At 37.9% G+C, this 27,745-nt stretch overlaps 2 protein-coding genes across 2 annotated transcripts; one reads left to right on the top strand and one right to left on the bottom strand.

Annotated features, from left to right (window-relative positions):
- Nucleotides 1-254: 254 nt before the first annotated feature.
- LOC117323937 lies at nucleotides 255-2,857 on the top strand. Its single transcript, XM_033879475.1, has 3 exons — nucleotides 255-642; nucleotides 1,737-1,880; nucleotides 2,166-2,857. The coding sequence occupies exons 1-3, from the start codon at nucleotides 456-458 to the stop codon at nucleotides 2,375-2,377; spliced, it is 543 nt and encodes a 180-aa protein (XP_033735366.1). The 5' UTR covers nucleotides 255-455; the 3' UTR covers nucleotides 2,378-2,857.
- Nucleotides 2,858-5,522: 2,665 nt separating this feature from the next.
- Nucleotides 5,523-27,505, bottom strand: LOC117323935 (SUMO-activating enzyme subunit 1-like). Its single transcript, XM_033879472.1, has 9 exons — nucleotides 27,349-27,505; nucleotides 20,578-20,689; nucleotides 17,372-17,431; nucleotides 15,619-15,875; nucleotides 10,951-11,053; nucleotides 10,280-10,385; nucleotides 8,098-8,242; nucleotides 6,766-6,835; nucleotides 5,523-5,971 (listed from the first exon to the last, which is right to left on the bottom strand). Exons 1-9 carry the CDS (start codon nucleotides 27,432-27,434, stop codon nucleotides 5,876-5,878), a joined length of 1,035 nt encoding a protein of 344 aa, XP_033735363.1. The 5' UTR covers nucleotides 27,435-27,505; the 3' UTR covers nucleotides 5,523-5,875.
- Nucleotides 27,506-27,745: the final 240 nt, after the last annotated feature.

The raw sequence follows: 27,745 nt of genomic DNA, 5'->3' as shown, positions 1-27,745 counted from the left end.
CGGTAAGGGAAGTGTTGGAACTGGCTAAAAACAACTACTGGTGTCACATTAAACTCAAAGGTACGTATGCGCTTGTATGCAACTATAAACGGTAAATAGTGTTCGATGAAATTGAGATGATCTTCAAGCAATGTCCAAAAGGACATTTTCGATACTCTTGTGTCACAAAGGACGCCATTCCCATTTTCTCGAACATCTGTTTTGTCGATTTGATTTCGAAACTGCGACATGGCACGACAGGTTAGGGTGCCCGTAGTTAGAGAGTAGGACACATTCCTGACACTTGACAACGAGAACTACAAGGACCCGCCGACGTATGACATCATCAGACATAGTTGTGGGTCCAATCAACAGGAAACACCAGGCCTCCTACATACAGCTTGGTTGGTGTGAAGCGTATTTCAGCTTTGTCGTTATAACTATATCTTCATCCAAGTCCCGAGAAGATCCTCGCCATGCTGGTGATACCTTTCTACATCAAACTGGCCCTAGGGTTCCTAGTGGTTGGCTTCGTGTTCCACCTGATTGGCTTCACCACGCCCTACTGGACAGCGTACGATACGTTCGGCGGGAACGTGAACTTCGGCATCTGGGTATATTGCAGTGACACAAGATTCGGACACACATGTAATTCCTATTCAGGTATGTCACTCCCAAGAATGAACACCTGGATCACAGGTATATCAACTAAATTTCAAACCGGATGTGACAAAAATCATGTAGATTGGCGACACAATGAAAAACCCACTATATTGTGTATACTATACTGTGGAAAACAGTGTATTCTGTGTATTTAAAGAATAGAGAATGGAAATTAAAACTAAACAACTAACAGACATAATTCTTTGAATTTTTGCATTTTACATGAACTGAAAACTTGCCAAGTTCACATCGATACGATTACGATTAAGCGAGTTTTGATATAAAAATGAATAGAAAAAAATCTTGTACAACTCGCACCACACAATCTGTGTAACATGACGTCTTAGTTAAGAGTTTAACAAGACAAGTTAGCTTATACCGTGATGTAGCGTCCGTCCAGTAGCATGTCAAGAAGTGCTATCAGGTTTGTTCAACGAATGATTTGACCCTCTTTTAAGGTTACATGGGCCAGTTGTCTTAAAAATGAATTACTTATTTTACTTTTTATTAAATTTACTTAAAAAAGAAACTGGAAGGCTAGAGTGAGTGAAAAGGTGTAATTCAAGGTCACGGGGGTAAAACTCAATCAACCCATAACGATGTAGTTCTAGTTACCTGCTGAGATTAACGACTATATATATTCAGTTTGTTCAAATGGAAGACTAAAACCTACTAGTAGCCTCAATGTCAAGAGGTCAACTATGGTAAAATGTTTAATCGATTGAACTTCTTTAAAGGTCACAATTACAGCTCAAATGGAATAATATCTTCAAATGACTACTTATAAATATCTAGGAGTCCCAAGGTAATGCTAGTTGCTAGTATGACAGTAGCATGTCGGGATTCAAGGGGTATGAATTTTGTAAAACGACCTTGACCCACTAATGTCAATTGGTTCATCCCCCCCCCCCCCCCCCCCCCCCCCGAAGCAACTTCTTATTAGGAGGCACAAGGTCATAATATTTGGCCAGAAGCATGCTGGATAAAATGTGATTGGCTCATACATGTATATTGTGGATGTCAAAACAATGTCCTAATCTGCTTTCATTATTCTGTGTGTTTTCTGTCATCATCACTTTACCTTGATGTTACAGCCAACACTGCCATCAGCGCTGTCCGGGCCTTCGAGGTACTGGCCTTTCTTATGTTTATTGCCATCGTTGTGTTACTGTTCATCTACCTGAGTACGCTTAGGACCAATCTCCAGCTCGCCAGTGTCATCTGTACCTTTATCCTGGGTAAGTGTTAGCGACAAACCAGGTGTGAAATGTAAATACCAATAAATGTAAAGGATTATGCCCTAACGCTTCCTCATAATTTCGCTATTCTTCTGGTCATTTGTATTCATGCAGCTATAGGCATACCTTCAGCAGAATAGCGTTTTATACGGCGTATAAATTAGTCCCTTAATGACCTTCCTTCTCTTCCTGGTCATTATTTAACCATCGTCTAGTGATGTATAAGCATTGACGGTTATACAGAAGAATGTTATTTCCTAACATATTCGTGTTTTCTGTTTACAGTGGCGTTCATTGTGCTGGGTGCTATAATCTACGCCTCGGAGAGAAGCAATCTCCATTGGTCCTTTGCTCTCTGCATTATCGGTGCCATCTTCGCCTTTATAGCCGGAATCTTACTAATCATATACCGCATACGTGGCGTTACCATGGTGACAGGTGGTTCTGCCACCACGCGCACAACAAGAACCGTCACCACCACCGTGACGGTTCGGTAATACCATAGCCAGGACCATGGTATTCAATAGCTTAACATAAGCAACGTGTTTCTCTTTAGAGCTGTTTCTCGTTTGAATTATTCTCCACTGCATATTTTCAGGCTTCCATTGGCAAACTTTACATGCCCTAAATAGAAACATTGATAAAACATAGGACCGGATAGAGCATTGATAAAATGTAGGACCATATAGAGCATTTATAACATGTAGGACCAGATAGAGTATTGATAGTCCTCTTCTTACTCCTATTTACAATATTTGTTTTTTCTTTCCTTTAGCAGATACATTGTCAAGTGCTTCTAATATTGCGAAATCTATATCTTGGACTATGTTAAATTATCAAGGGTAGTGTTTACCTAATTAAAGGATTCTGTATTGAATTGCTGTTCCTTTATAAGCCATGTGATTTTCACATACTGTCCGACACCAACTTACGGATGTGTAAACAAATTAAAAGTAAATATTAGTTTCAGATACATCTTCCATGGGTTTGTTGTTCTTTCAGGGAACATGTAATTCTTGGTTGGCATTTACATATACAGGGTACAAGCCAGCCGATTTCACGCGCATATCTGCAGACGGAATCTTAGGCACGGAAATCACCGTTTGCCGTCCGTTGGACGAAACATTTGGTTATTCCGAACGTCATCCCAGCCCAACATCACTTTATCCAAACCCCACTTTGCCTTCGAGTATTGATGGAATGAGGAGAGGCGAAACCATACTTACTATCGTTTGGTTGATTGAGGGCATACTTACGATTGATTAGTGGATAGAGGTCATACTTACGATTGATTAGTGGATAGAGGTCATACTTAGGATTGATTAGTAGATAGAGATCATACTTACGATTGATTAGTAGATAGAGATCATACTTACGATTGATTAGTAGATAGAGATCATACTTACGATTGATCGGTGAATAGAGATCATACTTACGATTGATTGGTGAATAGAGATCATACTTACGATTGATTGGTGAATAGAGATCATACTTACGATTGATTGGTGAATAGTGGCCATACTTACGATTGATTAGTGGATAGAGATCATACTTACGATTGATTAGTGGATAGAGGTCATACTTACGATTGATTGGTGGATAGAGATCATACTTACGATTGATTAGTGGATAGAGGTCATACTTACGATTGATTAGTGGATAGAGATCATACTTACGATTGATTAGTAGATAGAGGTCATACTTACGATTGATCAGTGGATAGAGGTCATACTTACGATTGATTAGTGGATAGAGGTCATACTTACGATTGATTAGTGGATAGAGATCATACTTACGATTGATTGGTGGATAGAGGGCATACTTACGATTGATCAGTGGATAGAGGTCATACTTACGATTGATTAGTAGATAGAGGTCATACTTAGGATTGATTAGTGGATAGAGGTCATACTTACGATTGATTAGTGGATAGAGATCATACTTACGATTGATTGGTGGATAGAGATCATACTTACGATTGATTAGTGGATAGAGATCATACTTAGGATTGATTAGTGGATAGAGGTCATACTTACGATTGATTGGTGGATAGAGATCATACTTACGATTGATTAGTGGATAGAGATCATACTTACGATTGATTGGTGGATAGAGATCATACTTACGATTGATTAGTAGATAGAGATCATACTTACGATTGATCGGTGAATAGAGATCATACTTACGATTGATTGGTGAATAGAGATCATACTTACGATTGATTGGTGAATAGAGATCATACTTACGATTGATTGGTGAATAGTGGCCATACTTACGATTGATTAGTGGATAGAGATCATACTTACGATTGATTGGTGGATAGAGGTCATACTTACGATTGATTGGTGGATAGAGGTCATACTTACGATTGATTGGTGGATAGAGATCATACTTACGATTGATTAGTGGATAGAGGTCATACTTATGATTGATTAGTGGATAGAGGTCATACTTACCATTGATTAGTGGATAGAGGTCATACTTACGATTGATCAGTGGATAGAGGTCATACTTAGGATTGATTGGTGAATAGTGGTCATACTTACGATTGATCGGTAGATTGTGGGAGAAACTACAATTGATTGGTTGATAGAGGGCATATCTATGATTGATTGGTGGATAGAGGGCATATTTACGATTGATTGGTGAATAGAGGTCATACTTAGGATTGATTGATGGATAGAGGTCATACTTACGATTGATTGGGGAATAGAGGGCATATTTACGATTGATTGGTGAATAGAGGGCATATCTACGATTGATTGGTGGATAGAGGGCATACTAACGATTGATTGATGGATAGAGGGCATATTTACGATTGATTGGTGAATAGAGGACATACTAACGATTGATTGGGGAATAGAGGGCATATTTACGATTGATTGGTGAATAGAGGGCATATCTACGATTGATTGGTGAATAGAGGACATACTAACGATTGATTGGGGAATAGAGGGCATATTTACGATTGATTGGTGAATAGAGGGCGTATCTACGATTGATTGGTGGATAGAGGGCGTATCTACGATTGATTGGGGGAATAGAGGGCATATTTACGATTGATTGGTGAATAGAGGACATACTAACGATTGATTGGTGGATAGAGGGCATATCTATGATTGATTGGTGGATAGAGGGCATATTTACGATTGATTGGTGGATAGAGGGCATATTTACGATTGATTGGTGGATAGAGGGCATATCTACGATTGATTGGTGGATAGAGGGCATATTTACGATTGATTGGTGGATAGAGGGCATAACTACGATTGATTGGTGGATAGAGGGCATACTAACGATTGATTGGTGGATAGAGGCATACCTACTGTGAAGTAATTTGTCACCTCAAAAGCATGCAGATCAATGGAGGAGTATTTTCATACTACAGTTTATGATAAGGACACATCTAAGTGTTACTTTCTGAATGTGACCTTTACATCTAGATTCTCTAAAAAAGATGTACAATATCATATACAATCAAGTATGAACATTCACACTAAAGAGCAATGCATCCTTTTAAAAGGAGTATACACAACGGAAATTAGCCATTAGTGGCTGTAACCTACACACAAGTTGATTATATGTACACAATGACCATAGTTTCCTATAGATAATTCTTGTATAGTAAATACAACACAAGTGTATTATCAAAATATTGTTTTAATACATCAGCACTGAATTTCTGGTATATTGCACAACACTGTTGTAGTATTTGAATTTCATCTGAAGATATTTCATTCTGTCAGTTCCCATGGCAAAACAATTTCTTTTCTGAACATAGTAAAATGCCTTACCACGCCCTCCCCCACTTTACACTTCACTATGTTTATACCACAAACTAATGGCTGTCCCAAACTACAATATTCACATGTTAATGAATGTTGTCCTCTGATGATTAAATACTTCTCCAACATATCCATACATTGTATACAGATACAGATTTTAATAAAATTGTTTTTCATGAGCTACAAAATAGTCATTCACAAAGTTTGACATCAAGAGCTTGCTCCAATGTTGTCCACCAGGCCACTGCCTTCTACACCGTCGTAGAAAAAGAAGTTGTTGTGGGGTTTATCCTTGTGTGAAACAGCCTGAAATAGTGGACAGACAATACCAGGAATAAATCATGCAGGCATTTACATCTAAAATTAAGTATTTTAACTTAACTTCCATTTAAACATTTCAATAGTTTGCAGATATTTCAATAGTCAGTAGATATAAGGAGATATTGTGTCAGATTAACATATGATGTATAAAGAGTAGAGACACTGTCTCTAATTTAAAGTGGGATAGCATGTAATAGATATATCAGATTAAAGTGGGATAGCATGTAATAGATATAATATCAGATTAATGTGGGATAGGATGTAATAGATATATCAGATTAAAGTGGGATAGCATGTAATAGATATATCAGATTAAAGTGGGATAGCATGTGATAGATATATCAGATTAAAGTGGGATAGCATGTAATAGATATAGTATCAGATTAAAGTGGGATAGCATGTAATAGATATAGTATCAGATTAAAGTGGGATAGCATGTAATAGATATAGTATCAGATTAAAGTGGGATAGCATGTAATAGATATAATATCAGATTAAAGTGGGATAGCATGTAATAAATATAGTATCAGATTAAAGTGGGATAGGATGTAATAGATATAATATCAGATTAAAGTGGGATAGCATGTAATAGATATAATATCAGATTAAAGTGGGATAGCATGTAATAGATATAGTATCAGATTAAAGTGGGATAGCATGTAATAGATATAATATCAGATTAAAGTGGGATAGCATGTAATAGATATAATATCAGATTAAAGTGAGATAGCATGTAATAGATATAGTATCAGTATCTATATCACTATAAAGTGGGATACCTTGATGATTTCCTGTCCCAGGATTCCTCCTACTACAGCACAGACAGGACTCAGCTCAGAGAAACAGTGACTGTCAGCAAATCAACATCAACATATGTATCAACTATGTCTGTAATTAATGACACCAATTTCTCACATAATTAATGACACCAATTTCTCACATAATTAAAGACACCAATTTCTCACATAATTAAAGACACCAATTTCTCACATAATTAATTACACCAATTTCTCACATAATTAATGACACCAATTTCTCACATAATTAAAGACACCAATTTCTCACATAATTAAAGACACCAATTTCTCACATAATTAAAGACACCAATTTCTCACATAATTAATGACACCAATTTCTCACATAATTAAAGACACCAATTTCTCACATTATTAATGACACCAATTTCTCACATAATTAATGACACCAATTTCTGACAGACTTCAAAGGGTGACATTGTAGGTCGCTAGGTATGGAATAAATCAATCTCACATAAGATAGAGAAAGACAGCTGGCAAGTGCTATGATACCACTCATAGTAGCGTAACATCATCACTGTATGTAGTGAAACCATGTTTCATAGTGATAACATCATCAGTTTCAATGCATATTTCATGGGACATTGATGATGGCACAATCAAAAGGCTTTGCAAAACCTTACAATTTGTTACTTTTTTTTTTAAATATGTGAGAAAAATAATCTAACATGGGCTTATATCGTGGACAGGAATACGCAAACCCTCATGTAAGAATTTTGGCTGGCAAGCATGAGGCTGATGTAAGATTCTATTATTCCCACTCTATCACAAAAAAATAGCCATTGTTAGACAGATTTCTGTTATAGTATTGGTGACCTTGACATTTACTCTCTGGAACATGATCTTATCTGAACTCCTTTCATCACTGTTCCTATACCAGTTTGTATCCATTAAGGAATGATTTAGCCAGCCTATGAGTTGGAAATTGTCTCTAGGTACAGAAAATATGTAATATATACTGAAAATACAATTATGTAATTGTTTATGGAAAATTGTCTCATGGCATATTGTCTCAATCATGATTTTTTTACAGGAATACATTTGTATATATCTTCCAAGTATGGAAATATGCATTATTCATTATGAAGTAACAACATTTAAGTAAACTTCTCCATCTCATCAATGTACTTTATACGTATCTACCTACGTATTATGTTCATCACATACAAGGATCTCTACTGAATACTGTTAGGTATCCATCCTAGAAAAGACTTCCACTTTTTGAAATGATTGGAGAGTTGGTTCTTTCCTATCTTTAGTTTTATCTACCTGTCATACATGTACAGGTATATTTACCTGGAGAAGTCCTCGGGTACTGCTTTTGCTCCGACTTTCAGACTTTCCAATACTTCAGACCTTAAAGCTGTTAGTTGTTCTATATCATGATCATGAGTCTTTACGGCAGGTCTTCTTCCAAATTTCTCCATGAAACTGAAGAAAACTAAAAACAGAATATAATGTAACAAATTTCCTTAAAATGAAAGTAAAAATGAACTAGATTACTGACAGAAATGGCCACACAAAACCCGAGGATAAACTGAGTGTTACATAAATTACCATACATGTATGTGTATAATACAACATATACAGTACATCATTTTAAAATATTGTGAATCTGTTACTGGTAAACTATATTGATTGATGGGCTCTTGAGGTATCTTGTACACAAACTTTCTTCATTCTCAGGTGGACCGTTACATGTGACCTTTGACCTTTAACCTTAAATGATGACCACCCAAAGTTAACAAGGCAATGCAAGTGATTAATCCCATCTTGTGAACCTACTGAGTTATTTGCAACAGACAAGACCTGAGGCCAACTCATTTGAAATGATTTCATACTTGACTATCATATGAAATATGATCAAAATCTGTTTAAAAATGAAGTTGCTATACATTGTGAGAAAGATATTTTATAAATATTAACAGTAACCTTGTCGTTGATCTTCGCAACCTGAAAACTCCAACTTGATGAAGGTACTCTCATATTTCACTAAAGACCATTATATGAAGCATGATCAAAATATGTTTTAAAATTGCATTTTTAAATCAGTAACAAAGTGCTGTTCCAATCATCTAGATGGTTGTATTTTATATAAGTGACATCCACAATCAAGCGATGGATTGTGACAAGTTTTTCTCATGTGTTATACCAATCAGCTTAAATACTCTTCCATTTATGATGTTGTTAGGCATTTCTGATCAAACTTGATTAATTGGTCAAACATGTGAAATAAGTGATACTCTATGAACTTGATTAATTGAAACACCACTAATTGGTACAGAACAGGGAGGAACAGGGACAGTGTGGGGTTGGGCACAAAATAAGGACAAGGAGGGGCAGGAAGAGTGTGGGGGTAGGCACGGAGGAGACAGGACCAGTGTGAAGTACAGACACAGGATGAGGACAGGCAGGGAAAGGAGATTATGAAGGGTGGACACAGGATGAGGACAGGCAGGGTAAGGACAGTATGAAGGGTGGGTGAAGAATGAGGACAGGCAGGGTAAGGACAGTATGAAGGGTGGACACAGGATGAGGACAGGCAGGGTAAGGACAGTATGAAGTACAGACACAGGATGAGGACAGGCAGGGAAAGGAGATTATGAAGGGTGGACACAGGATGAGGACAGGCAGGGTAAGGAGAGTATGAAGTACAGACACAGGATGAGGACAGGCAGGGTAAGGACAGTATGAAGGGTGGACACAGGATGAGGACAGGCAGGGTAAGGACAGTATGAAGTACAGACACAGGATGAGGACAGGCAGGGAAAGGAGAGTATGAAGGGTGGACACAGGATGAGGACAGGCAGGGAAAGGAGAGTATGAAGGGTGGACACAGGATGATGACAGGCAGATTAAGGACAGTATGAAGGGTGGACACAGGATGAGGACAGGCAGGGAAAGAAGAGTATGAAGGGTGGGCACAGGATGAGGACAGGCAGGGAAAGGAGAGTATGAAGGGTGGACACAGGATGAGGACAGGCAGGGTAAGGACAGTATGAAGGGTGGACACAGGATGAGGACAGGCAGGGAAAGGAGAGTATGAAGGGTGGGCACAGGATGAGGACAGGCAGGGTAAGGAGAGTATGAAGGGTGGACACAGGATGAGGACAGGGAGAGGTTGCATGATGGTAGTGGGTCTATGGTTGGGGTTAGAATACAGAAGAGATGGGAATAACAAGGAAGAGTGAAGACAGGAGAGGCAGCAGGGCAGGGAGAGGTGAAGAACAGGAAGAAATGGATACAATATGGAGAGTTGTAGGCATGGAGGAGGAGTTAACAGAATGGGTAAGTAAAATGGCAGGGAGAGGTGGGGATTAACATATAGGCAGTTGTAGCAGGGCAATGAGATGGAAAGGACAGGGAGGAATGGACTAAGAGAATGGGTACCAGTAAGTACAGTGAACGAGAAGGGTGGAGATAACAAAGGGCAGGAGGCATGGAGGTGGTACATGTATATAGTGAATTAACTACTCACCTTTAGTGATAAAATATGTATTAGGAGTCCTGTTGAGTTTCCTAGCTGCTTCAGGTGTACTCCAATCCACATCTAAAGCACAATTCAGTCGCACAAAGGATGAACACTGAACAGAATAAAACAGAGGAAGATAAATTCTACTTGTACCCTGTCAGTATGGTGGAAAACTCTCCTCGGCTGTCTACATACATTTCTATATAGGTAGTAGTAAGCTCATTGCATGCAGGTTCCAAATATCCTTGTGCCGCTTAGTGAAAGATAGTGTAAGCTTACAATGGATTACTCTGTGATAAATTCACATGCTAGTGTTGGAAATGACTTCAGAATTTGTTGCTGATTATTAATTTCTCAAAAAATCAGCAAATTACCACCTTTGAACACAAACAAAAGAAAAAGTGTTGGAAAAAGTTACAATGTATCAGCAGAATTTTGTTTTACGCAGTTCACAGTGAAACTTATAACCATTAAATAAATGTTTTGTTTAATCGGAATTCTTAATAGTCTCCCCTAAATCTCAATAATTCACGCCTACAGGTAGAATCCAACAAGATAAATCAAACTACCCAACAGTAAAAACACCTCCCATTGTTATGTCTGTGGGACAGTACCCAAGAAGCTTCTGTACCCCGATAGCCACTAGATATACAGTGGCACTGTTTGATAAAATTTACCTTTTTCACAACAACCGTCTCTGGTTCCTCAGATTTACTTTTCTTAGCAGCCGGTTCACCATCACCACTCTCTTCTTTCTTTGCTGGCCTTTTTGGTATTTCTCTACAATAAATTCTTATAATGAAACCAAGCCAAAAACAATTTAATCAAAAGTACATGTAATAAAAAATTAACAAATAGCTGAAATATGTTTCTCTATCAAGAGTTTTTCATCAAGAAAAAAAAAGGAACAAGAGGCCCATGGGCCTTAACGGTCATCTGACAAACACTTACACTTACAGCAGGGACACACCCCTCAATCCAGCATTATTACCATAAATTATTTATCGCAGCCAGTTATGTTTTAGATCAAATTTGGTTTTTATCCATTTAGCTTGTCCAGGAAGAGCAGCATCATAAAGCAAAATTTTAGCCAAGTTCCCATTTTTGGGGCATGCCCCTCTGTCCCAATGGGTCAGACAAGACTCATTTATATCAATTAGGATTGCCTTTCCACAATGATGTTTCATACTAAATATGGTTGTAATCAATTAAGGCATTAAGGAGGAATTGCATTTTTAAGAAATGTTTAACCTAAGCGCTCCTTTTGCCCCATCTTTTTTTCCCCAGGGGTCAAACCTGTCTCATTAAAAAATATGATTGCCGTCACCTTATGTTTCACATCAAATTAGGTTGTAATCCACCAAAAGGTTAGGGAGGATTAGGATTTAACAGCAAATATTCACCAAAGTTCCCCTTTTGGGGCCCTGCCCCTCAGGCCCCAGGGGTCTAGCCTCGTTTATATAAAATATGACCACCCTTCCCAAAGGATGTTTCACACCATATTTCGTATTAATCCACCCAAGGGTTAGAGAGAAGTAGGATTTATAGCAAAAATTCACCAAAGTTCCCCTTTTGGGGCCCCGCCCCTCTGGCCCTAGGGGTCAAACCAGCCTCATTTATATAAAATATGATTGTCCTCCTCCAATGATGTTTCACACCAAATTTGGTAATAATTCACTATGGGGGTTAGGAGGAGTAGTATTTTAAAGCAAAATTTCATCAAAGTTCCCCTTTTGGGGCCCTGCCCTTCTGGCCCCAGGGGCCACACCAGCCTAATTTATATAAAATATGACCACCTTCCCCCAATGATGTTTCACACCATATCTTGTTGAAATCCACCAAAGGGTTAAGGAGGAGTAGGATTTTATAGCAAAATTTCATCAAAGTTCCCCTTTTGGGGCCCCGCCCCTCTGGCCCCAGGGGCCACACCAGCCTCATTTATATAAAATATGACCACCCTCCCCCAATGATGTTTCACACAATATCTGGTTGAAATCCACCAAAGGGTTAAGGAGGAGTAGGATTTTATAGCAAAATTTCATCAAAGTTCCCTTTTTTGGGCCCGTCACTCTGGCCCCAGGGCTCACACCAGCCTCATTTATATAAAATATGACCACCCTCCCCCAATGATGTTTCACACCATATTTTGCATTAATCCACCCAAGGGTTGGAGAGAAGTAGGATTTATAGCAAAAATTCACCAAAGTTCCCCTTTTGGGGCCCTGCCCCTCTGGCCCTAGGGGTCAAACCAGCCTCATTTATATAAAATATGATTGTCCTCCTCCAATGATGTTTCACACCAAATTTGGTAATAATTCACTATGGGGGTTAGGAGGAGTAGTATTTTAAAGCAAAATTTCATCAAAGTTCCCCTTTTGGAGCCCTGCCCTTCTGGCCCCAGGGGCCACACCAGCCTAATTTATATAAAATATGACCACCTTCCCTCAATGATGTTTCACACCATATCTTATTGAAATCCACCAAAGGGTTAAGGAGGAGTAGGATTTTATAGCAAAATTTCATCAAAGTTCCCCTTTTGGGGCCCCGCCCCTCTGGCCCCAGGGGCCACATCAGCCTCATTTATATAAAATATGACCACCCTCCCCCAATGATGTTTCACACCATATCTTATTGAAATCCACCAAAGGGTTAAGGAGGAGTAGGATTTTATAGCAAAATTTCATCAAAGTTCCCCTTTTGGGGCCCCGCCCCTCTGGCCCCAGGGGCCACATCAGCCTCATTTATATAAAATATGACCACCCTCCCCCAATGATGTTTCACAACATATCTGGTTGAAATCTACTAAAGGGTTAAGGAGGAGTAGGATTTTATAGCAAAATTTCATTAAAGTTCCCCATTTGGGGCCCCGCCCCTCAGGCCCCAGGGTCACACTAGCCTCATTTATATAAAATATGACCGCCCTCCCCAAATGATGTTTCACAACATATCTGGTTGAAATCCACTAAAGGGTTAAGGAGGAGTAGGATTTTATAGCAAAATTTCATCAAAGTTCCCCATTTGGGGCCCCGCCCCTCAGGCCCTAGGGGTCACACCAGCCTCATTTATATAAAATATGATCACCCTCCCCAAATGATGTTTCACACAATATCTGGTTGAAATCCACCAAAGGGTTAAGGAGGAGTAGGATTTTATAGCAAAATTTCATCAAAGTTCCCCTTTTGGGGCCCCGCCCCTCAGGCCCTAGGGGTCACACCAACTTCATTTATATAAAATATGACCGCCCTCCCCCAATGATGTTTCACACGAAATTTAGTTGTAATCCACCCAAGGGTAAAGGAGGAGTAGGATTTTATAGCAATATTCACCTAAGTTCCCTTTTTGGCACCCCGCCCTTCTGGCCCCAGGGGTCAGACCAGCCTCATTTATATGAAATATGATTGCCCTCCCCCAATGATGCTTCAAACCAAATTTGGAAGTAATCCACCCAAGCGTTAAGGAGGAGTAGCGTTTTGAAAGAAAAAGTTTACGGACGGCGCACGGCGGACGACGACGGACGAAGCACGATGACTATAGGTCATCCTGACCCTTTGGGTCAGATGACCTAAAAAGAGTACTGTAAAGGTGAAACAATGTCCCTCCCTTTATAAACTAAGACTAAATGAATAATAAAATAACAAGAAGTGTGCGTAAAAACAGTGAGCCCATCACAGAGATTCATTTCATGGTCCGATTAATTGAAGAGTGTTTTGACATGTTTCGGCTATAGGGTAGCCATCATCAGAACAATAATTATTTATTGTGATGTTTTAGATGCATGTGTAAACATCCCAAATTGATGATGTCATGAGCGAGTAAAATTTACGGCAATTGGGCAGAGAAATTAGATGTGTAGATGAATTTGACAGTGCCTAACTAATCTTTTGAGTTTCATATACAGATACAAGCTAGATATGCTCAGGAGATTAAACTTAGACCTATTTTAAAATAGCTTAACATTGTTGGAATAGTAGATTTATCGTAATTACATCAACAATAGACTAATCAGAATAATAATGATCACAGGAAAAAAATAGAGGTAACTACATTTCATGACCAATTAAATGTTATAAATGTTGAATCGGGAATTGAATAATCATTATAATAGGGAATAAAGTTCCAGGTTAATATGTCCATAATTGCTAATTCAGTGACATTTGTTTAGGCCAGCTGTTTGTTGTATCCATAAGGCGATGCAAGCTACCTAGGCCTTGAGGGAATATGTCAAGTTCATGTGTGTTAATAGTAAATTCGGAAAAGTTCGCGATAGACTGAATTGTGCTAGTAGACTTGGAAAGTTTCTTGTATATCTCCTATGGAAGAATTGTCTGTTTTTTCTCTCTGGTTATAGTGCAGTTGTTACTGATTTTTTAAAAATTTTTATTTTATATTGTTTTGCGTATTCATTTTCAACAACAGATACGGGAGAGGTCATGAGTTGGTTGATGAGTTCCTTTTCTTGTGTTGAAGTGTCAGAGTTCAGGAGTGTTACAGCTGAGTCAATCTCTGCCTACATGGCTGAAACTCTGTCCTTCAAATCAGTCTATCGTGAACCTTTCCAAATTCACTCTTAACACATATGAACTTGGCATATTCTCTCAGAGGTAGCTTGCATCGCCTTTATGGATACAAGTGTTTTTTGGTGAGACCTGGTTCATCTGGATTGCTACAATTCTCTACCTTCTGGGACGTTGTGCGTCTCCACAGAGATTAATAAGGATAAGGGGTGTTTGTATAGATAAACATTATATATATACCTATGGAGTATTTCAAAAGAGGGGCATAATTGCTGGGAAATCATCAAAATGATGGTGTACACTTCTGAATGAAAAATTCAGGTGTGATTTGGGAAAGTACCCACTGATTTGGACCTGATACAGGAAACTACCACTACAGACACCTAAAATATTCCTAGCTCTGATCTTGTGCACCAGTTTTTATAAGAAATGATTCAGAGTTTACCTCTCCTCAATTTGTTGCCAGTTTACAAAATAATATAATATGTACATGAATAAATATTGAAATTCAAGAAATTGATTTTTTTATACAGCTACAAATTCAAACTTTGTAATATTTTATGGTTGCAAAAAAATAAAGGAAAAATTGCTACTTATTCAATGGTTGTACATATTTAATATAAGGCAATCTGGAAGCTGATATTAGGAGTACCCTGAATTGTACAAATTCAGATTCTCATAACCTGAAAATTCTCCTAACAAAATAATGTTGATTTCAATCTCGCTATTTTTGCAAAGATTAAATTTCCCAAAAAAATATTATATTTCTACTTTTGACCCTGTCTCTAAGCAAAAGTCAGGAACAATATCTGGACTGATACATTCACTTACTCTGCATAATCATGTTCACCAAGATCAGAGAACATGTAGCCATAGTAACCGAACACATCCCCAGCATAGAACTTGATTCCATTGTCAGCACAGATTTTGTTGATGCGCACAAGTTGAGTAGGGCCACAACATGTGGCACACACCACATCAAACTGAGTGAAGAAGTCTGTGTCCTTGCTAGCTACACTCTCTGAGTCAGCGGTCACCGTAACCATCGGGTTGAGTTGCTGGGTCCGGTCTAATGAGCAAACGGCTCTCTGGAATAAAATATCCCTAGGCATAATGATCTGACATTAAAAAACAATAAACATATTATTATATCTATTATAAACTACCACACCACCACTTCAACCAAGTATACACACGTTTGTATGACTGTCTATGATGTATACACACATTTGTATGACTGTTTATGATGTATACATGTTTGTATGACTGTTTATGATGTATACACATGTTTGTATGACTGTCTATGATGTATACACATGTTTGTGTGACTGTCTATGATGTATACACACGTTTGTATGACTGTTTATGATGTATACATGTTTGTATGACTGTCTATGATGTATACACACGTTTGTATGACTGTCTATGATGTATACACACGTTTGTATGACTGTCTATGATGTATACACACGTTTGTATGACTGTCTATGATGTATACACGTTTGTTTGACTGTCTATGATGTATACACATGCTTGTATGAGGCATGTGTGTTTTACGTCTATAATGTGTTTGTGTAGTATTGGCTGACCAGCCCTTTCTATATGTTACAGACTGTCACAGAATCCTGACTAGTATTGGCTGACCAACCATTTCTGTATGTTACGGACTGTCACAGAATCCTGACTGTAGTAATGGCTGACCAACCCTTTCTGTATGTTAAAGACTGTGACAGAACCCTGACTGTAGTATTGGCTGACCAACCCTTTCTCTATGTTATAGACTGTCACAGAATCCTGACTGTAGTATTGGCTGACCAACCCTTTCTGTATGTTACAAACTGTCACAGAATCCTGACTGTAGTATTGGCTGACCAATTAACCCTTTCTGTATGTTACAGACTGTTACAGAACCTTGACTGTAGTATTGGCTGACCAACCCTTTCTGTATGTTATAGACTAGCTGTCACAGAATCCTGACTGTAGTATTGGCTGACCAAACCTTTATGTATGTCTCAGACTGTCACAGAATCCTGACTGTAGTATTGGCTGACCAACCCTTTCTGTATGTTAGACTGTCACAGAATACTGACTGTAGTATTGGCTGACCAACCCTTTCTGTATGTTACAGACTGTCACAAAATCCTGACTGTAGTAATGGCTGACCAACCCTTTCTGTATGTTAGACTGTGACAGAACCCTGACTGTAGTATTGGCTGACCAACCCTTGATGTATGTTACAGACTGTCACAGAATCCTGACTGTAGTATTGGCTGACCAACCCTTTCCGTATGTTAGACTGTCACAGAATCCTGACTGTAGTATTGGCTGACAACCATTTCTGTATGTTACAGACTGTCACAGAATCCTGACTGTAGTATTGGCTGACCAACCCTTTCTGTATGTTACAGACTGTGACAGGATCCTGACTGTAGTATTGGCTGACCAACCCTTTCTGTATGTTACAGACTGTCACAGAATCCTGACTGTAGTATTGGCTGACCAACCCTTTCTGTATGTTACAGACTGGACTAGTATTCGCTGACCAGTTTAAACTTGTCATATTATGAAGTAAAACAATACATACATTTTTACCAACATCAGATCTAGGAAGCAGGAATTGTGAACAGGAATCTTCTTCTGTTACCTGAAATGTGCATGGAAAGAAAAATATCATATGTCTTCAAACAAATATATTCATATATAGTGATTAATATATTATTATATAAGAAGATATAAAATGAAATTACCCCCTTCAACTGCCTATAAACTTTCTTTGTGAAATACTAAATGCCCTGTATGATCATTGTACAATGTTTTAATTCTATTTAATATATGATCTATTCAAAATGTTATAATTACATTTTTAATATGTATGATGTGTACAATGCGTTTATAAATTTATTTGATGTATGATCTGTGCAATGTTATAATTACATTTAATGTATGATTTGTGTACAATGTGTATATTCAATGTATGATCTATGTACAATGTTATAATTACATTTGATGTATGATCTGTGTACACAGTTATAATTACATTTGATATACCTGCCATTCTGGTTAGTATAAAAGATTGATTGTAATACCAAGTGAGTCACTCTCAGTACAAGCATAACCTAACATGTTGACAGAGCACCATGTACACAGGTTTACACAGCATATTCACTGTTCAGTAATTGATGTACACAGGTTTACAAAGCATATTTACTGTTGAGTATAGTTGATGTACACAGGTTTACACAGCATATTCACTGTTGAGTAGTTGTTGTACACAGGTTTACACAGCATATTTACTGTTCAGTAATTGATGTACACAGGTTTACACAGCATATTCACTGTTGAGTAGTTGATGTACACAGGTTTACACAGCATATTCACTGTTCAGTAATTGATGTACACAGGTTTACAAAGCATATTTACTGTTGAGTATAGTTGATGTACACAGGTTTACACAGCATATTCACTGTTGAGTAGTTGTTGTACACAGGTTTACACAGCATATTCACTGTTGAGTAGTTGATGTACACAGGTTTACACAGCATATTCACTGTTCAGTAGTTGATGTACACAGGTTTACACAGCATATTCACTGTTCAGTAGTTGTTGTACACAGGTTTACACAGCATATAATATATTCACTGTTGAGTAGTTGATGTACACAGGTTTACACAGCATATTCACTGTTCAGTAGTTGATGTACACAGGTTTACACAGCATATTCACTGTTCAGTAGTTGACGTACACAGGTTTACACAGCATATTCACTGTTGAGTAGTTGTTGTACACAGGTTTACACAGCATATTTACTGTTCAGTAGTTGACGTACACAGGTTTACACAGCATATTTACTGTTGAGTAGTTGACGTACACAGGTTTACACAGCATATAATATATTCACTGTTGAGTAGTTGATGTACACAGGTTTACACAGCATATTCACTGTTCAGTAGTTGATGTACACAGGTTTACAGAGCATATTCACTGTTGAGTAGTTGACGTACACAGGTTTACACAGCATATTTACTGTTCAGTAGTTGACGTACACAGGTTTACACAACATATTTACTGTTGAGTAGTTGATGTACACAGGTTTACACAGCATATTTACTGTTGAGTAGTTGATGTACACAGGTTTACACAGCATATAATATATTCACTGTTGAGTAGTTGATGTACACAGGTTTACACAGCATATTTACTGTTCAGTAGTTGAAGTACACAGGTTTACACAGCATATAATATATTCACTGTTGAGTAGTTGATGTACACAGGTTTACACAGCATATTCACTGTTCAGTAGTTGATGTACACAGGTTTACAAAGCATATTTCACTGTTGAGTAGTTGATGTACACAGGTTTACACAGCATATTCACTGTTCAGTAATTGACATTTCTAATAGGAGATCCATCAAAGGCATCTCAAGTTGACCTAATTTGAGCAGATAATCAAGTGAATCTTGTATAGTTTGAGGAAGTTTCATGAAAATCAAACCATAGATATTAGCATGAAAGGATAAAAAGATGACAAAAACCAAGGGGTCATTGCAGCTTGTAGTCATATACTCCCTAGCAAGCACTTTTGGTAAGGATGACATATCATATGAATTGACCAAAGAGAATCAATCTGATTTGCCTTTGACCTAAAGACTGGACATGTTTTCCCAAACTATCACTTTTAGTAACTAATTTGATGCACAGTCTAATGTTTGAGTTTGGTGGAGTCAAGCAAACTCATGTTATGACAAGGTGGTTAAATTTGTATTTATAGTTATAGTGACCTTGACACTGGACTTTAGATCTTTGATGAAAATGCAATACCAGGAAAGCAGTTTCAGTATAGTAGATAGGAGAAATGAGAACAAGCAAATTCATTGAATTTAAATCCCCTGCTTTCCCGACATATTCATTCTAGTAGGTAAATCATTTTGAGGTAAGAAGTAAAAATGTCATTATAGCTCAAAAGAATGATAAATTTTGTTAAATTTTGTTGAATCAAGGGAAGATAACTTTGATGATGATCAGATAATATTTATGGGAGTAATTGCATGTAAAAAGCAGAAAACATAAATCAATTCATTACTCTGCCAAATAATGTCTGGCAACCAAACTCAGCCTTGCCCTGTGATTTCAAGGAAACTATAGAAAACTACCTTTTTAGTTAATGAAGGGGTCATAACTCTGTCATATTAAGTCTAGTAGAGGTGGCAAACAAACTTTGTCAAGCCCTTAAGCTTTAAACCATGTTACAAATTTGAAGAAAAACATTTTTTTTTAGTTACTGCAGAGAAATGAAGCGTGACAGATGTACAAACCCAAATTAATATCCTACTACTGGGCTAAAGGGAAATTCCCAATTGATTTCCTGGTTTCTTATATGACACAAGCAAATTCAGCTGAAAAACACTCTGCTCTTGCATTGTGATATCCCATTTGGGTAAGGTAACAATTCTTTCAAGAGTCCCCTTCAATTATATATTAGATTATATATCCCTTATGTGGCCCCACCCCTCTGGCTCTGCTCCCAGGTGGAGTGACCAGACCACCCATTTATACAAAATTGAGTCGTCTTTATCCAAAATTCATCGAAATCCCTTTGTCTCAACAGAAGAAGAATGTGTTCCAGACTAAGTTTGGTCAAAGTCTGTTTGGACACACATTACATGTATTTATGTACATGTATCATGCAGTGGACAACTGATGACGAAGATGGATGATGCAATGGGACATAAACTCACTGGTCCTTTGAACAAGAGGGGCTAAAATCTACAAATACCAGTAAATTTGTGTACCTCTGTATCATCCAGCATGGTAAGAGACTTGATTCCAGATAAAACAATGTTCTTGGCTACTTCTGCACCCAAGCCTCGCATTCCAATCAGAAGCACTCTTGAAGCACGCAACCTAGTAGAAAATTAATAATTAAATCAACTAATATCAAATATAAAATGAATGTAAACAATCCAAAATTTTAAAAAAAATTAAAAAAAAATTGGCATGATAAAAAAATTCCCATTTCCATTTATGATTAGTATCAATATATATACCTAATCGCGGAATATTTTATTAGTGAAAGTAAGCAATTAAATAATTTATTGAATTTATTCTATAGACATACATTGTGTGAAACCAAAATTTCTGAAACATTTTTTTGCACTATTATGGAATAAAAATTTCATATTTTTGTCTTAGCAAAGCTGCTCTGACAGTTATAATGCAGCATACAATACACTACTGTTCTACAATATTCTTAACAGGAACATGCTGGATCACCAGCAAATCTGGCTACAATATATATATACAGTGAGTACATGTAGGAAGATTTCATTTTACAGACAAATCTGATGATAGGTATAGGACATGTACAATTTAAATGCAAGTGAGGCTTGGTCACATTACTCTCATGAAGGATTCATGTCAGTGAAGTTAATATTATTAGCCTTACTTCTGGCAACTTTTTAAAAAATGTTTTTGTTGCATGTTTTCAATATATCCAATTACACCCAATATTTTTTACAAAAAAAACACACAAAAAACGGTTCAATGTCAATGTGTCATCTGCAGATAAGCCTTGATATTGATCCCTTTGATGAAAATTCAGGCCACAAGTAAACTTTTAGCTTAATGTTTCAATGGTGTCAAACAATGCTATATATGGGTGGGGATCCCAATGGTTTCAAAGATATATCAAAGAAACTAAGTCCCTAGAGGTGGGGGGAAGACCCCAGGGCCTATTTTTAGATCATGATTGTGTTTATCTCTTGATGTCCAGCAACGCTAGATATGGTTAAGGGGTGGGGATGTCAAGGATTTAAACTAGTAGCAATTTAAATGATTTAGCTCAATATCCGCTATTGAGTCCTGCCCCTCCAACCCCAGGGGAGCCACACCCTCCGTTTACACAACATTATATCACATTTGCCCAATAATGCTCCAGGCTAAATTTCATCAAAATGCATTCAAGTGTTCAGGACTAGTAGGGATTTAAAGGATTTACCTCAATTTCCCTTACTGGGCCCTGCCCCTCCGGCCCAAGGGGAGCCACACCCTCTGTTTATACAAGTTTGATCCCCTTTTCCCAATAATGCTCCAGATCAAATTTCATCAAATGTCATTCAAGCATACAAGACTAGTAGGGATTTACACACCTGGGTATACATTCTGAAGCAAGTGTGTATTTTCCGTTGTCTAAAAGGGTATTTTGAACAGCAGCTGTGTATTTTACATGATCGACCGTTTTACTGTTAGCAGCAACAGTAAAGTAATTGATTATGACAATTACAGTATAATATGTAGTTTTAGAATTTCATTATAATTTAATGGATAGGCCACTCAATAGTGTATATCAAAATAACAAAACAATTAATTCAATTCAAATATCTTGTTTTAATTTCATAGTTTACTCCTGTTTGAGATTGCTCAAGGAAAGGCCACTCTTTACTCCTTTTACCTTTATATTCCTGAATTTGAGATGTTTTTGGAGGTGTACTACAAGGTATCGATCAAGATTGTCATCGTCAGGTTTGTTTACTGTTCAGAGATCACATCTGCGTCACTCTGACACTTTGATATTTAATACAAAATGATCTTCAGATTTAAGCATTCAATATAAGCTTCATAGTAATCGGAACTCCTCGCCATTTTTTTGCTTGGCGCCATACAAGGTGTTCCGATATTGAACAGACAGAGAGCAACTAAATAAAGACAATTTGAAAACAATGACAAGCTATTTTTGAAGTTTTTATAATATTCATCAGAATGTGTAGAAAGTCAGGTCAATGCGCATTTAGTATTTAAGGCCTTAATTTACGTACTGAATATGCCAAAATCGATCGTACACATACACAGGTCTGCATGGATTTAAAGGATTAACCTCAATTTCCCCTACTGCCCCCCGCCCGGAGCCACACACCCTGTTTATACAACATTTGATCCACTTTGCCCAATAATGCTCCAGATCAAATTTCATCAATATACAACGTTCAGGATTTAAAGGATAAACAAGAGGCCCATGGGGCCTGCATCGCTCACCTGTTGGATTAGGCCAAATGTCAAAATAATGTTCATATTCACTTTGTTTTATTTGTTAATCTCTAACAATATTTAATGCTATATATGGTTATAGTGTGGTAATTCAAACTGCTTTCAGATTAATGAAGTCCAGACTCTCTAAGGTCTGAAAGACCTCAAGAATTGCTTTTAGAACATGCATTCATCACTTTATGACAAGTAGCGATTCAAAGGAATTACCTCTATTTCACCTATTGGGTCCTCGGGGGTCAGAGTCACCATTTATGCAAAATCTGTTCCCCATTCCCCAAGGGTGTTTCTGACCAAATTGGGTTCAAATCCATTCATAACTTTATGACTAGTAGCGATTTAAAGGAATTACCTCTATTTCCCCTTTTGGGCCCCGCCCTTTTGGCCCCTCGGGGTCAGAGTCACCATTTATGCAAAATCTGTTCCCCTTCCCCCAAGGATGTTTCTGACCAAATTGGGTTCAAATCCATTCATAACTTTATGACTAGTAGCGATTTAAAGGAATTACCTCTATTTCCCCTTTTGGGCCCCGCCCTTTTGGCCCCTCGGGGGTCAGAGTCACCATTTATGCAAAATCTGTTCCCCTTCCCCCAAGGATGTTTCTGACCAAATTGGGTTCAAATCCATTCAAATCTGTATGACTAGTAGTAATTTAAAGGAATTACCTCTATTTCCCCTTTTGGGCCCCGCCCCTTTGGACCCTTTGGGGTCAGAGTCACCATTTATGCAAAATCTGTTCCCCTTCCCCCAAGGATGTTTCTGACCAAATTGGGTTCAAATCCATTCATAACTTTATGACTAGTAGCGATTTAAAAGAATTACCACTATTTCCCCTATTGGGCCCCGCCCCTTTGGCCCCTCTGGGGTCAGAGTCACCATTTATGCAAAATCTGTTCCCCTGTTCATAACTTTATGACTAGTAGCGATTTAAAGGAATTACCCCTATTTCCCCTATTGGGCCTCGCCCCTTTGGCCCCTCTGGGGGTCAGAGTCACCATTTATGCAAAATCTGTTCCCCTTCCCCCAAGGATGTTTCTGACCAAATTGGGTTCAAATCCATTCATAACTTTATGACTAGTAGCGATTTAAAAGAATTACCACTATTTCCCCTATTGGGCCCCGCCCTTTTGGCCCCTCGGGGGTCAGAGTCACCATTTATGCAAAATCTGTTCCCCTTCCCCAAGGATGTTTCTGACCAAATTGGGTTCAAATCCATTCATAACTTTATGACTAGTAGCGATTTAAAGGAATTACCCCTATTTCCCCTATTGGGCCCCGCCCCTTTGGCCCCTCTGGGGTCAGAGTCACCATTTATGCAAAATCTGTTCCCCTTCCCCCAAGGATGTTTCTGACCAAATTGGGTTCAAATCCATTCATAACTTTATGACTAGTAGCGATTTAAAAGAATTACCACTATTTCCCCTATTGGGCCCCGCCCCTTTGGCCCCTCTGGGGTCAGAGTCACCATTTATGCAAAATCTGTTCCCCTTCCCCCAAGGATGTTTCTGACCAAATTGGGTTCAAATCCATTCTTAACTTTATGACAAGTAGCGATTTAAAGGAATTCATCTATTTCCGCTATTGGGCCCCGCCCCTTTGGCCCCTCCAGGGTCAGAGTCCCCATTTATGCCAAATCTGTTCCCCTTCCCCCAAGGATGTTTCTGACCAAATTGGGTTCAAATCCATTCATAACTTTATGACAAGTAGCGATTTAAAGGAATTACCACTATTTCCGCTATTGGGCCCCGCCCTTTTGGCCCTCGGGGGTCAGAGTCCCCATTCATGCAAAATCTGTTCCCCTTCCCCAAGGATGTTTCTGACCAAATTGGGTTCAAATCCATTCATAACTTTATGACAAGTAGCGATTTAAAGGAATTACCACTATTTCCCCTATTGGGCCCCGCCCTTTTGGCCCCTCGGGGGTCAGAGTCACCATTTATGCAAAATCTGTTCCCCTTCCCCCAAGGATGTTTCTGACCAAATTGGGTTCAAATCCATTCATAACTTTATGACTAGTAGCGATTTAAAGGAATTACCCCTATTTCCCCTATTGGGCCCCGCCCCTTTGGCCCCTCGGGGGTCAGAGTCATCATTTATGCAAAATCTATTCCCCTTCTGCCAAGGATGTTTCTGGCCAAATTTGGTCAAAATCCAATATGAACTTTTTGACTAGTAGCGATTTGAAGCAAATGTTGACGGACGGACGACGGACGACGGACGACGGACGCTGCGCCATGACATAAGCTCACCGGACCTTCGGTCCAGGTGAGCTAAAAACAACTAGAACTGTCGTCCAGAGGGCCAACTCATACCCCCCGCCCCTCCACCGCCCGGGGTATAAAAATTAATTTTAAACATCAACTGTGTGGCTTACTAGGAAGTTCTGTAACATATGCTATGTTTCTTTAATGAAATTGTGAAAATTTCTGCTTTGCCATCAGAACATAGGGTTAATGGGATGTAAGTTAAAAATTCTGCAATGAAGAATTTAACCAACTCATCAGTAAATTAAATGTATACTCGATAAAAATGTTTTGTTTCACCAAATGGATTAGATTTGGCATCCATATTTCTATGTACACATGAATATCACATCTATGTTTAATAATCATTTATTCTGTTCACATCTGAACTATAATCAGTATACATATTGAATGAGACTGGCCACCATTCCCAAATGTTTTGTAAAAACTATAGCTAGAGACCCAAAATTACACCGCTTTGTATTATATGTACATTTGTACAGTAGCTCAACAATACTTTTTGATGATTTTAATTGTTCTAGAGACATGGCATCCAATAGACCATTGAGAGTATGTTTTTGACTCCTTGAAATCAGATTTGACTTTTGGGTTTGAAGGAATTAACTTGTCTATTTGACATATGTTTCGATCCTTCAGATTTCTGAGAAATGGTGATTTTACTTCTGAAACTGCTAAGTCTCAAGGGTCAACTGGATACCCTGTAGAGATAAGAGACCAGTCTAAAATCTACCATTACAATGTGTAAAAGTAGAGAGTATAAGGTCACCTTACAAGCTCAGACTAGCAGGAATTTTTCTTTAGTAGGATGTGTCTGCCTTGAGAGCAAAAGGTTGCTAGTTCGAAGACTGGCATGGGCATGGTATTTTCATTACCCCTTCCTATAGTTAAGTTTATTTCGTTCAGGACTTTATAAGTCCTCTATACCAGACTCAAAATGGTACATAATACACATTGATACAATATTTCTGTCCGGTCTATTGTACAATGTTTTTATGATTTAACTGATGCTTTGTAGTTAAAGAAAAGTTCTTGGTTTTTCCAGTGATCGTCTAGCTTGTGTAGTGAATTAGGAAATAGATAGGTTGTGTAAAATGTCATTAGGGATATTTAAGAGTTAAGTAGGTACGTTTTATTTAAAGACAAGTTTATGTGTGATGTGTTCAAAGTTACCTAGTGTAGGAAGCGTATTATACGCTATAGTTATCCAAATCTATTCGAGTTGCTTCCCTTAGATTAGTAGTTTATTAACCCGTTTTAGGTTTACACCCTTCATTCGTTGTCAAATAACCAAACGGTAGCACCTGAAAGTCAGTCGTTATTATGTAGCACACGGTCCGTGGGACCAGTGGTCAGTGCCTAGGGCTTTAATTAGAAATTACGTTATAGGGGTTTAGAGATGCCCATATTTTGGGTTAAAGGTCAGGATTGGTCAATTGACCACATCTTCAATTTATACATATTAATTAACCCTTAGGGGATATATAAAGACTTGGGCGTTAAATAAATTAAATAAATAAATTGCATACAGAGTTTTCCAGTAGTTTTCAGACTAAACAGACCTGAGTGCCGTTCGGATGTAAATATGTAGACTTAGATTTGTTTAAATGTGTGTGAACTGTTAAGTGTGAATGCGCCGGCGATATAAGTGTAGAAGATAGCTAGTGGAAGATAGATGAAACTTCATGGGAATTAATTGTACCTTCAGGATTCTCATGTGGATTAATAAATATAAGTAAACTTTATATCCTGCGTTGAATTATGTTTATGGCACCACAACCATCCCAAAAGAACTTTCACGTCCCGTGTTTATGGAGAGCGGACGTTACACTTGTTCTTGAAGGAGTTTACATTTAATGCTGATATAACATGTTCGGGCAATTCGTTCCAGATTGACACTGTTCTGTTTAAAAAGTAGTTTTTTTCTAAGCGTATTTGTGGATATCCTCTGGCACTGTTGCGTTCAGCAGCATCCTTCCATAAAATCAGAGACTAGTATATAGGTCTCTGATAAAATGATACCATTAAAACATTTCCTATGCAGTAAAAGTATTGATGCTCACATACATCGCATTTTAAAGAAACAAAATTAACTAAAAGTAAAAAAATGTTCACTGTCAAATGCAGCAGTTGATCACACTCAATCAGAACATCATGAACGGAGCAACATGTCTAGAGTGACTTCACAATCACAGTTCATATTGCATAATAATTGATTAAATTTTATTTACCAAGGAATAATTCAAGTTATTTCATAGTCACCTTCTCTGAGCGTCGAGACCCCAGAGTCTAATCTGACGATCATAAAGAGCTGCCTCATCTTCTGTAATTGTTTGTTGCTCTCCCATTCTAAACAGATTGTATGTTAGTGCTAAAATGAAACAAGACTTTTGTTCATGCAGTCCGAATCTACCGGGCACTTTATTGTAACAATTAATTTGATTGGATGATATAATCCCTTATTGTCCAATCAAAGTCACGTTAACTTAGTAAATTAGTATTTAGGCATAGTTTCGAATTTGTAATAAACAATATTAGAAAACATATATTAAATCTGTAAATGGTTGCAATAATCTTAACATCGCAATATATAATATATTTTATAACATATATTTTACATTATAAACATAAATAACTATGATTATTTCAAATGTTACTC

This window comes from Pecten maximus, chromosome 3, assembly GCF_902652985.1.
Source record: "Pecten maximus chromosome 3, xPecMax1.1, whole genome shotgun sequence".
In the NCBI taxonomy this organism is placed as follows: Eukaryota; Metazoa; Mollusca; class Bivalvia; order Pectinida; family Pectinidae; genus Pecten; species Pecten maximus.
The sequence above is the reverse complement of the archived record's forward strand: the minus strand, read 5'-3'. Positions and strand labels throughout refer to the sequence as shown.